This window comes from Ochotona curzoniae, unplaced genomic scaffold, assembly GCF_017591425.1.
Source record: "Ochotona curzoniae isolate NIBS_2020 unplaced genomic scaffold, NIBS_Ocur_1.0 contig_64, whole genome shotgun sequence".
NCBI lineage: Eukaryota > Metazoa > Chordata > Mammalia > Lagomorpha > Ochotonidae > Ochotona > Ochotona curzoniae.
The window spans coordinates 8,230,906-8,243,810 of record NW_024466502.1 but is presented as its reverse complement, the minus strand read 5'-3'; the positions used below and the strand labels follow the sequence as shown (position 1 = coordinate 8,243,810).

The following is a 12,905-nucleotide window of genomic DNA, read 5'->3' as shown; positions in this document are numbered from 1 at the left end:
CAAAAGGAAACCAATAAAATAGTCTTGAATTCCTGGAAGGGCTCAGTCTCTACTAACCCAGCCGTGAAGGAGAGGAACAGAGTCAGGGCCCATTTTAACAGAGCAGGCAAGAAATGTGACGTTAGAAGGAGCCATATTCTGCTTTTGACTTTAAAGGAAATACATTTGCAGCTGCCCACCTCCCACGCCCCCCCATAATTGCTGATTCTGTATTTGCAGATTTAGCTAGTGGCAAATGGAAAATCTTGGTAGTAAGGAGTAATGGAGGAGAGAGGTTCCCAAAAAGCAAGCCTGGAATTGGCCGTGCACCCTGCTGAACATCAGTGACTGCAGTGCCCAGGGGGTTGGCCCCTGGCAGAGGACGTGCAGAGACAAGTTCATGCAAATGCTCAGAGGACCCAGCACCCACAGGGGGTCACACTGAGCCCTCCGGGCAAGCTGGCTTTGTCCTGGAATGTCCTCAGTGATAGCAAGCAAGCACAGTGGTTCTCAGTTACTTAGTGATGGGGAGTGAAGTGCAGAGGGACACAGGACTAGGAAGCTGGGGAGCCCTGGAAACTGCCCCTAGGACATGCTCGGAGCTCACCCTGACCAGCAGGCTGTCAGCAAAGGAGGCCGGGTTGTCCACTTCGGTGAAGGTGGGAGGGCCAGTACCCATGATCTTCCAGCGCACGTAGAGCACAGCGGCACCTCCGCAGGTGAGCAGCGCCATTCGGAAGAGCAGGGCCCCGTTCCTGAGCACGCTGGCACTCTGAAAGCACAGCACATGGCCCCTGATGCTGTGCCACAACTGCTACGGGTGCAGCTGAGTCAGGCACCAACGCAAGGCAGTTCCGCCCCAGCCACTCAAGACACCTTGCCTTCAGGAGCTGGCTCTCACAAAAAGAAAAAGATCCAAAGACATGCTGTGAAACAGCACTTTGAATATTTTTCCAACGTCAGGCTGGAGAGAGCAAACACTCACCTCTAACGACTTGCGCTTGCGCAGTACCTTGTGGACAAGCTCCAGAACATTGACTTTGCCGATCACCAGGATGTCAAACACGGCGTTCAAACCCTAAGGGGGCAAAGCCAGATCATTGAGGCTGGGAGAATCCAGCTCTGACTTGGCCTGAATTGGGCCGAAAGTGCCATGGATGTGCTCATCACAGACCAAGGATCTCTCCCACTCTCACCTAAGAGAATCCCTCTGTTTCTAGCAAGTGCTGAGCTCATGGTGACAAATCACATCACGGTTGAGTCCTGGGAAGGTACTTATTAGTAATGGTCGTGTGGTCTGCATTAAGAAGTACTGCCTTCTTTAAATATTTGTTTATTTTTATTTGAAAGGCAGAATTACACAGAGAGAGGGAGGGAAGGGGAGGAAGAGATGAAGGGAGGGAGAGAGAGATGGGAAGGGGGGGAGAGAAAGGGATTAATTTTGATCTTCCATTCACCAATTCGCTCCCCAAAGGGTAATGTCTGGAGCTAAGCCCATCCCAAGACAGCAGTCAGGAGCTTCTTGCAGGTGTCCCACATGACTGCAGGTCCAAGCACCTCTGCCATCCTCTGCTGCTTTCCCAGGTGAGTAGCAGGGAGCTGGAAGGGAAGTGGAGCAGCCAGGACTTGAACCGGTGCCCATATGGGATGTCAGCACACTGCAGAGGCAGGTGGGGGTCCTCCAAGTGCTCAGGTCCCTTCCATTCATGCGGGAGACAAGAAAGCAGTTCCAGGCTCTGGGCTTCAGCCTGGGTCGGCCTTAACCACTGCAGCCTTTTGGGGACAGAACCAATAAACGGAAGATCTGTCTTTCTCTTGTAGCTTTGCCTTTCAAAGAAATTAAAATAAATCTTTAACAAGGGCTTAAAGATTCATGATAGCTAGTAGTTTGGGGCTCCCAGGAACAGTCCTTTAGTTCATGCAAGAGCAGTTACCTGGGCAGACAGAGACAGTTCTAACCTCACAAAGCCAGCCACAGCCTGGCAGCAGTAAGTGCTGGCCAGAGGTGGCACAGTGGGGAGGAGCTGTGTGCTATGCTCTCAGACGGAGCTGTTCTCCTGGGTCCCATCACCCGCTTGTCTGCTCCTTGACACACAGTCAGATCAGACCTCACGGCCTGCCCTGCAAGGATGTGGAGTGTGAGGCTGGGTGCTAGTCTGGGAGCATGGGGAAAAGCGATTCGTGTTCCTTTTGGCAGGGCTGTGCCCTCCTTGGCTTGCCCTGCCAACTGGCCAGGATGGAGACACGCTGGGCAAATCTGGAAGCTAAGCTGACACCAGCAGGCTGTCGCCCCCAGTCCCAGGGCCAACGGTCTGCATAGGACCCAGGGAAGGGCTGCATTTGCAGCTAACATAGGTATAACTGCCAGCAGAAGTGCAGCGGAGCCTCAGGGGTCTCTCTCCTCTGCGATGAGCCTCTGGCGGGAACAGCATCCCCATGGCCCACGCTGTGCGTGTGTGTATATACGCATGCATGCATGGAGTGTTCTCCAGGGAGCAGTGTAGCCTCCTGGTAAAGCCCACTGGGAACAACGTGGGTCTTTTCCACATGGGCCTTTGCAGCATAAAGACCATAAATCATCAGAAGTCAGGGTTAATTTGTGGGTTTCAGAGGGTGGGTGACATCCCTGCTTAACCCTCTCCCATAAGTGCTGGGAGACACTCATTATCCAATCCAGGCCAGTGCCGGGTCCGTCATGTCAGAGACGCCCGGTAAGTTCACCCATGTGGGTCACAGAGCAGAATCTCTGTCTGGCTCTAAACCAGCTCTGGAAGGCAGAAGCACCCGCCTCTTTTAACACCACGGGCTTTTCTGACTGTGAGCTTCAGGACAGCCATCTGATAGTCTGGTGGGTAAGAGGACCACGCTGAACACTGACTGGCCTTGCCTTGGGTCTCTCATTTAAAAGCATCATCAAAATGTGCACATTTTTAACAAAATGTGTGAAAACAGGAAGGGGTCACGGTACCTTTATTCACGTGAACACAACCTAATCCTGCAATGCTTATGAAATGCTACCAGGTAGGACTCGCCGGGGACCTGGCCGGGTGGACTGCAGCCCAGCAGGCCTGGGGTCCTGACCGCCTAACAGGCTTCGAGCTGCTGGGTACAGGTCCTCACTGGGCCCTTTCTAGGAGGGTCAGGCTTTGGCTCACAACAGAACTGCCTTTAGCAAATCAATCTGACTGGTTTCATTACATGGCCAAGGCCAAAGTTGACCTGTAAGCTCAATTCATGTGAAATAACTGATCTCAACCGGACAGTCACCTTCATAAGACAAGTCAAATTAAAAAATAACTCCATCTTGTTGCAATTTTAAAAAAAAATCCACGCAGAGTTTTTGCCATAGTGTATGTGTTTTTCACGAACCTTTTGAAGAGCTTTCAAAATGATCCAATTCTCTGGTTCTGTGCCAATACTTCGGAGAACGGATTTACCAGTTGTTCCTAACTGACTTGAATATTTAATACATTGTGAAGTTGTTTCTGGGCAGGATAGGGGTATGAGGGTACCTGATGGGGTGATAATCGCCATGCGTGTCTCGTTGCCCCAAATTCAGTCCAAGCTTTTAGAGCTAAGTGTTTCACTGCATGTAAATTAGAGCTAAATGAAATCACAAGAAATGTTGGAATGCTTGGTTTTAAAGTTGGGAATAATGAGAACTGTGTGGTCATAATTATTCCAGATCTGTTGTGACCCAGAGTATCTCATGTATTAATAAATTCCTTGAAAAAATGAATATTTCTGGGTAAGGGATTATAAGGCAGAAAGAAGAGAACTTATATTAAAAAATTTTTCTATCTGAAAAAAGTTTCAGAAAAAGTGACTCTTATAAACAAATAGAAAACTATAAAACAAAGAAACATAGGGAAAGATAGAAAAAGATAGGAACAGAATTTAAGACACAAAATAGATTGAAACTTCGTTAGTTTTACCTCTGGTTAAAATCAAAGTTTTCCATCTGGATTCTAGTGACAATTATTAAATACAACATACTCTGGAACAAATTTACAAAGCACCGAACTGGCCTGACATGCCCTACATGCCCGCATGGCAACACGTCAAGGCTCCAAGGGGAGCATGCACAACCATCACACACATCCCGCTTCCAAGGAGCTCCCACAGGAGCAGTCCCGTTGGAAATGCCAATTAACAGCCTCTTCTTTAAACCCGCAATCACTAAGTACTCCTTTACGCTCACACCGAACGCTGGTGAACATGCAACCCTTTGATTATGCCGGCTGGTGAAGCCTTGCTCTGGGGTGCTACGTACCGGGCAGGCAGAGCACACAGCTTGTGGCTGCATGGGAAGATTTGAGTGGCTAACTGACCTCCTGTATCTTCATTTCCAAATTGTCCACTGCTCTTTATCAAAGCAGGGCAGGACCCACTGATGGGGTCGGGTCTCTGTTAGATCCAGGAGTGTTAAAAGCCATGCAAGTGCCCGAGACAGCCAATCATTCTTTTCCCCTTTTCCTAGAGACTCCGTCAAGAAGACACAGTCCATAAGTTACAGCCCAGAAGCACTTTCTGCGCATTACTCTCCACCAACTGCCAATCACGGCCATGAGAACCGGTCAGTAACCCTTCAGAACTGGGTCGGCACATGCCATCACTCCAGAAAAGTCTATGGCTCTGGCCAGCAGGTGGGATACGGAAGCAGAAAAAGAAGCAGGGCCACAGACAGCCCAAGCTGCCGCACTAGGTGGGGTCAGATGTGTACACGAAACCAGCCCTGCTGCACCTTGGCTCTTACCAGCACGGTGATCCCCTGCTCCTTGCACAGCATGGCCACAGCTCCCAGAAGGATACTCAGCAAGACCCAGAAGGTAGAAGAACGCGTTCCCTCTTTGCTATCTGCCACGTAGGAGAAACAATAAACACAGGGAAATGTGATGTGGCCCATCCTGTTAGCATCATGAATTCTAATACACAGCTACATAGGCGGAGTGACATCATCGTCTGCTTTTCAGACAACACAGCTTGTGTTGGGCGTGTGTGTGTCTTCACTTGTTACACACCACCTCTAAATGGGACACATGTCCTCTCTCAAGGTTCTCCCCAGTAGGGGTCCAGAGCCTTTGAGAGGCATCAAAAATGTCACAACCTCAAGTTCCCACGGGGAAGATTCTTCTCCCCAACCCACCATCTGCTGGAGATTTCTGATAAGATTTATCAACCACCCATCCACCTGCTTTCAAGAGGGCTGCAATGCCTGCTGCAGTCAGGGTATGGCACTCAGAGTGCCTGAGCAGCCCGAACGCCCCTGCCCCCAGCTCCGTAGGCCAGCTGGCACCAGACTGTCTGCTCCACTGCCAGGGTGCGATGGCTCCCATCCTCTGGAGGATGCACCTGCTTACACCTAGGACAGGTGAAAGCATGAGCCAATCTGGGCCAATGGACTCAGGGCCTTGATCCTCAACAGGTGGTCTAAGTACCACCAGACCTGTGGCCCCTGTGAGAAGCAAGTGGGCAGCCAGCACTCAAGGAACGACCATGGGTCTCCATGAAGCCCTGGGAGGCTAGATCTGGCTTGACACTATTCCAGTTGGTGTTGTGTGCATTCTCGCGGCCAGGGTCAACCTGCTGGGCAGAGAGGTCACAGCCAGCACTCATCTCTGTCCTTTTTTTGTGAAGAACATCACCCTGCACCCGAGTAAACAAACAGCTGAAAAACACAAGTGCAGCAAAGGTAAACCTGCTTGGAGGAACCCTGTGTCATCTTGCATGAGGCGCCTGTCACTTGGCCCTTTGTCACCTTGCACGAGGCGCCCGTCAACTTGGCCCTGCGTCACCTTGCACGAGGTGCCCGTCAACTTGGCCCTTCGTCACCTTGCACGAGGTGCCCGTCAACTTGGCTCTGTGCTGTTGCACGCCATGACTTCCGGTCTGAATTCTAGCACTTGAATCACAACATGGCACTGAGCAAGTTACATTTACTATCTCAATGGCTTCATCTAAGAAACGGGGGCAATTCAATGGACCTCGGAATATACTTGAGAGAAAAAAAATCACACAGGAACTCCTGGCTGTGGTACAGATTACATCAACAGGAGCTGGCACTGTGGAGTAATGAGTTAAACTGCTGCACCACCAGCAGCATCCCATACAGGCACTGGTTCGAGTCCTGGCTTCCCCACTTCTGATCCTGCTCCCTACTAAATGTGCCTGGGAAAGCGGTGGGAAGATGGCCCAAGTGCATGGGCTCTTTCACTCATACGGGAGAACAGAAAGAAACTCCAGACCCCTGGTTTTGGCTGGGCACAGCCCAGGTCATTACGACCATCTGGGTAGTGAACCAGAGGATGAAAGATTTCTCTGTCTCTTTCCCTCTCCGTGTACATTTCTCAAATAATCTTGAAAAAAACCAATCTTGAATAACTAATCTTGAAAAAAGTATTACATGAACATATAAAATTTTTTAAAAATATATATAAAGTTTGTAAATGCCCAATGTTTCCCTGGCAAATACACAAGAAACAGCTTAGGAGGAAGACTATGGAAGGGACGGCGGAAGTCTTACTTGCACTGTGTAACATTAGCACTTCAATGTCTCCTTCTCCACGTACATGTACAAAAACCAGATTTTAAAAAAAGGATTTGTTTCATTTTTATTGGAAAGGCAGCCTTACAGGGAGAAGGAGAGACAGAGAGATCTTTCATCCACTATTCAATCCCCAGATGGCTGCAGTGGCTAGAGATCAGCCAATCCGAAGCAAGGAGCCAGGAGCTTCCTCTGGGTCTCCCACATGGATACAGGGTCCCAGGGCTTTGGGCCGTCCTCCACCGCTTTTCCAGGCCACAAGCAGGGAGCTGGATGGGAAGTGGTGTCCATATGGGATCCCCGTGTTTGCAAGGAGGAAGGTTAGCCAATTGAACTTTCACACTGGCCACCAAACTAGATATTTTAAAAAGTCACTTGGTATATTGCCACAGAGATGACTCAGTAAACACTGCATATGAATTAGCAAAACTCCCTCAGCTGAGGGGCTGCAATTTCCCACGAGGCTTCAAGTGAGGCATGGCCTCGTCACCCAGCTCTAAGTGCACTGAGCCCTGGGAAGTTAAAGGGTGACCCAGGGTGCTCCTTCAACCTCGCAGGGACCCAGCACGTGCCTGTCAGCTGCGTGCAGCCAGATCCAGATACTGAAGAGATAAAGTGTTTTTTGTTTTAAGTTTAAACATTAAACAGTGACAATTTCCTGTCAAAGGCAAACTTTCAACTGCCAGTAATTAGCCTGGTGGTGACTTCACCTTCAGTGGACACACAGTAGACTGCCACTTTCCAGGACAGAGGTTGTGGCAGCCAAAGAGCCCTTGAAACTGACCCAGCCCCAATGCCAAAGCATAAAAGATACTCAGTATGAAAAATAGTAAAATATTTTGTACTTTTATACTATATGTTGACTTCTTAAATGTACTGAGCTAAACAAAGTACAATATTAAAATGCACCCCATCTTTCTTTAATAATGTGACTATCAGAAAGATGTGCACTGTGTTTGGCTCTGACTGCACGCCGGGGCCTAGACAGTGAGTTCCCAGGCCTGGCTCCCAGATGAGATGCCCTGCCCATCACGGGTCTGCATTCCAACCACTTGGTGTTGTCCTAGGCACTGTTATGACAGAGACTCCAAAGCTATGGGGGAAAGCAGAAAATGGCTGCCGGAGCTGAGGGGGCCCAGGGACAGCACTGCCCTGCCGACGGACGCCTGTCAGGGCCAACGGCCAATGCAACCAAGCAGGCACCTCTGCAGTGGGCAGTGCCTCTTGCAATAGAGGTGTCACATGGCACAAGCCAGCGCCCCCATCACCTCTGCCTGGCATACCACCCGGTATGTGGGAACCATGCCACCTGACATGTGGCCACGCTGGCTGTCTGAACCACACACCATGAGCATCAGATTCACAAAGTGATACTCCAGAAGTGGAAGCTACCAAGCCATGCTTCAAATGAAAGCAGTCAGCGTTGCCACTCGGAAACATGAGCACGTTCTTGTCACATCCAGCAACTGGCAGCCCAGGGACACGGCAGGCAGAAAAAAGAGGGTGCCAAGAAAACAGAGGAAGTCTACCGCAAGAATTTGGTCAGCAGTGATCCCACAGCCTAAAAACAACCATGCTGCAGGCAGGAGTTAGGAATCACCCGAGTTTCCTAAACTGCATGATCTGCATCCAAGAAAAGCAGACAAATTAGCACGAAAACCAGAGTGAACGACGGCCCAAGAGGAAGCCTGGTGGGCGCCTGGATCCGGACACAGCCAAGAGGCTCAGGCTTTCAGGACGATGGGGTCTGAAATCTGACCTCTGACATGACGAGCAAACAGCAGCTCGAGGTGGACAGCGGCCCCACGTCCTCCCGAAAGCCCAGACTCTTGTCTGCTGTAAGTGAGGTGCTGAACTTACCTTCTGAGCCCTAACTCCTAGCAGAAGAATTGGAAGGTGTTAGCTTAGAGAACAGCTTCAGCTAATGTGCCAGCTCTGCCATGCACAGATTAGGCTTTCAGTTTGCAATGCCAGGCTTTAACAGAGAAGAAATAGTGACATTTTATACCCAGCATTCAGAAATAACATCAACTCCATTTGACTTAGTCATTTTTTTTAAAATAGAAAAATGATTGCTTATATTATGAGAATATTTCCTTTTAAAAGATTCTGCTGTAAAAAAACCTTGCTTGGAGCCATTTTATTTACACACACACACACACACACACACACACACACACGGAGCCCCAGAGACATAGAGTATTTTCTTCATTTTTGGAAAATGCCAACATTCTAGGGGTTAACACAGAATTGCTTGTTCATAAATCCAGGCTATTTAAAAAGTGTCTGGATGCATAACCCAGGCATCCCATCTCTAAAGAAAACTCAGCAGGTTACTAAGACAGAGGTGGAAAAGAGCTTTCAACTGGCTGCGTTGTTCATTTCAGAGCACTCCATTTTCGCTCCTGTACAAAACGACAATCTAATCCCCTGGAAAAAATCTTTCCCGAACACATGTTTGATGGATGCTCGACCTCTTTTGTGAATCTCTGTTCAGGTCCAAAAAGCACACAGATCAGGTTTTTAAATGGGTTAAACAGTGACTCTGAACCCTAAACAGCATGATTCGTGCCTGAATAAATGCTGGACTTCCACCACACAAGAGTCCTGACCATCTGTTGGACACTTACAAAGACAGCTACCGTAACAACCATCGGCGCAAGGACAGTCAAGCCCCACGTCCCCCACCCAGCCCCTGCACTGCTGTACTGACTAAACGGGGCGAAGCAAAAATGCCATGATTGATGACTCTATCCCAAACTCTACACGTGGATCCACACACCTGCAGACCCATTAATATGAAGAGCCCTGCTCTGCCCAACCGATGGAAATCAATCAAAAGCACAAGAAAACAGCCGCCCATTCTGCAGAACACACCAGGAGAGCAGGGAGCATGACTTGGAGCCCGCTGGCAAGGCGGGCCCAGGCAACCCTGGCTCTGCAGGGAGCTGCACACTCTGTTGCTCAGGCAGTCTTTAGAAAGGCAGACTAACAGAGAGCAGAGTCGCACAGAGACAGACAGATAGCCATAGGAGCTGGGGTGGGGCCAATTACAGCCAGGAGCCTTGCATTCCACCCAGGTCTCCCACATGGGTGCAGGAACCCAAGCACTTGGGCCATCTTCAACTGCACTCCCAGGTGTGTTAGCAGGTGAAGGATCGGAAGTGGAGGAGCCAGGACTTGAGCTGCTACCCATATGGGATGCTGGCAACATAGGTGGTGGCTTTACTTATTGCATCACAACAATAGTCCCAGATGTACTGGCCTGGACACCCCCACAGACAGGGCCTCTGAGTTTCTGCACTCCTAGCACTGGACATGGGATCTAGAGCTGGAAGCACTTAGTATGGCTGATGACACGACCAACACCAATACGTCTCAGTGCTAGTTCATAACAGCATGGCGGGGGGGGGGGGGCAGTGTCTCGTAATGCTGCTGTGTCTGGCTGTGGTTTCTCTCCCAGCTCCACGTGCATGAAGCTCAAGGTGTGGCTGGGAGGGGGCAGAACCTTTGCGAGCTGGGGGGCTGGTGGAGAGTGAGGACTTCCTTCGGGGAGCTGCCTGTGAAGAGACAAGCGCAGCTCTCAGGGACCCTCCCTGGCTTCGAAGAGCTGGGCTGTTGGAAAGCCCATTCCTTTGCGGCTTCTCTGCTATGTCTGACACATTCAGGGTGCCCTCCTAAGAGGTCAAAAGAGAGGCCGCTTTACCTTGGCCTCAGCCTCCAAACTGTGCTCCAGGTAAACCTCTGGGTGCATCAAGCACCCAGCCTCAGGGGGTTCCTACAGCAACATAAAAGAAAGAAATGCCTTATACAGAATTACTTTTGCAAATCATTTTTACTGTTTTTTTTTTTTCCTGAGAAGGTAGTCTTGGTTTATGGAAACTCAAAAGGCTCTCAGGTACAATGTGTGAAATCGAAGGTGATGTTTCAGGGGTATTCCTAAGAGTTCTTATCTATGAGTAGTGAAGCCTGTTCTACTCTTAATGTGTTTAAAAATGAGTTGAAAAGGACTGGCACCATGCATAACGAGCTAAGCCTGCAGCTGTGGCACCTGCATGGGTGCTGGTATCCCGGCTGTCCTACTTCCCATCCAGCTCCATGTTTGTGGCCTGGGAAGGCAGCTGAGAATGGCTCAGGTCCTTGGGCCCCTGAACCATGTGGGGGGTGTGGGAGAAGCTCCTGGTTCCAGATGTGCTCAGCTCCAGCCACTGTGACCATTTGAAGGGTGAACCAGTAGATGGAAGACCTCTCTATGTCTCTCCTTCTCTCTGTAACTCTGCCTTAAAAAAAAAAAAACACTTTTTTTTTCTTTTTAATTAAAAAAAATCAGATATACAGAGAGGAGGAGAAACAGAGAGGAAGATCTTCCATTTGCTCATTCACTCCCCAAATGGCCCCAGTGGCTAGAGCTGCACCCATCTGAAGCCAGGAGTCCAGAGCCTCTTCCGGGTCTCCCAAGCGGGTACAGAATCCCAAGGCTTTGGGGCCATCCTCAACTGCTTTCCTAGGCCACAAGCAGGGAACTGGATGGGAAGCAGAGATTAGAACTCGCGCCCATAGGGGATCCCAGTGTGTGCAAGGTGAGGACTTCACCCACTAGGTTACTGCATTGGGCCCTATAACTGCCTTTAAAAGAAAAAATAAAATAAATCTTAAGAGAGTACAGAATATCAGAAATACACAGAAGTTGCTAAATTAAGTGCTTCTGTCAACAGGCTAGGCCAGGTTGGTCCAGCCTCCAGAAGCACTGGTTTAGGGTAGTAACTGAGCCAAGGAGGGCCTGAAAGTAGCTGGCAGAATGAGAGGGCCAACCTGGTGCCACTTGATGGGGAAGGGGATAAAGAATGGCCACAAGGTGCTGAGGGACGATGGGCCAGCCCAGGGCACAGCATCTGGCTGGCAAGGGGCTGGAAAACTGTTCCCATGTGGGACACGGTGCCCAGGGAGACGAGGTCCTTTTGCAGGATCAAGGCTGTTGTGTTGTCCAGGCCTGGCTGGGCCCCAATCACCCTATCCATAGTCTGGGATGGGCAACCATGAATGGGCACAGACAGCAGCAAGGAAAACCAACCCCAAACCACAAGACTGCAGCTCAAGAGCCAGGTGTCGGTGATCAACCACCTTAAACTTCTAAGAAAGAACTGCAACGGTCCACAGCCTGGAGGCTGCCATGGCAGGAGGATACAGCCAGAGGACAAAGGATACAAAAGTTCATGTCCACCAATGACTTCCAGGGTCGACACCATTAAAGATCAGGGTGGATGTGTGCGGCAAACCATATAGCCTCATATTTTTCAAAGACCAAATAAGCTGCTGGTGACCACAAAGGACCAGACACCAGAATGGAACAGCTCCATGGGCTCCATTAGAGCCCACCTTTCCCTTTTTCTAAAGAGGCTCACACTACCGGGAGACCAAATCCGAGCAAGAAGGGGCAGCTTGGAGACAAGAGGTCATGAGAAAGCCTTCAAAGGCTTCCATGGCCTTCCATTTAACTGTCCAAGTGATCTCAGCTCAATGAAAATCCATTCCTGGTCTGCAAGGGTTTCCACAGAAACCACGTTCCCCACTGCTGGTGGTGCGCAAACACCGAATACTTCCCAGGGAGCTTTAACAAAAACAGCTACAAATTTAACAATAAAGGCCTGACCATTTCCAACCCCAAAGTAAATATATTATAAGTGCTCCAGGAATGTTATGGGGCCAAGAAAGGTCATGCTATTTCTTCTAGTCAATACACGAAGGTACTTCGAGTTCATGGAGAAAACAGAATGAAAAACGTGTCCCTTTTACTGCACAAACCATCGAAGATCCATGTATGTTTTTTTTTTTTTTTAATAGTGTGGCTTGTAGAGTACCTGCACACTTTATATAAAAAAACAAAAAGGTTTATTTTTATTTGAAAGGAAGACTTTTAGAGAGGAGGAGAGACAGGTGGAGGAGAAAGAGATCTCTCCATTTGCTAGCTCACACCCCAAATGGCTGTGATGGCCAGACTTCAGCTGATCCAAAGCCAGGAGCCTTCCCCGGGTCTCCCACATGGGTACAGGGTCCCAAGGCTTTGGGTCACCCTGTACTGCTTTGCCAGGTTATAAGCTGGGACCTGGATGGGAAATGGAAGCAGCCAGAACATCAACCAGCGCCTATATGGGATGCTGACACTAAAGGTGGAGGTTTAGCCTGATATGCAACCAAGCTGGTTCCCACTAAATAGCTTTTTTCATCACACATATATTCCATTAAACTTTGAATACCCTTTATTTCAGTACTAAGATTTACTTCACCAATTTCTCATGTACCAAAGTATTAATTAACTGAAACCAACAGGTATTTAAGCATCTTGATTTTTTGGTTCCCAAAGAGGCTTTAGAAAAATATCTTT

The 12,905-nt window shown here is 49.3% G+C and overlaps 1 protein-coding gene across 1 annotated transcript in view; it reads right to left on the bottom strand.

Annotated features, from left to right (window-relative positions):
* The window catches only part of TMTC4 (transmembrane O-mannosyltransferase targeting cadherins 4), a 46,256-nt gene that overhangs the window by 19,268 nt on the left and 14,083 nt on the right, over positions 1-12,905 (bottom strand). Inside the window, exons 6-8 of the mRNA XM_040991167.1 lie at positions 4,736-4,836; positions 965-1,057; positions 587-751 (exon numbers count right to left, since the gene is read on the bottom strand). Coding sequence (XP_040847101.1) covers positions 587-751; positions 965-1,057; positions 4,736-4,836 — 359 coding nt within the window. The remainder of the gene's footprint in view (positions 1-586; positions 752-964; positions 1,058-4,735; positions 4,837-12,905) is intronic.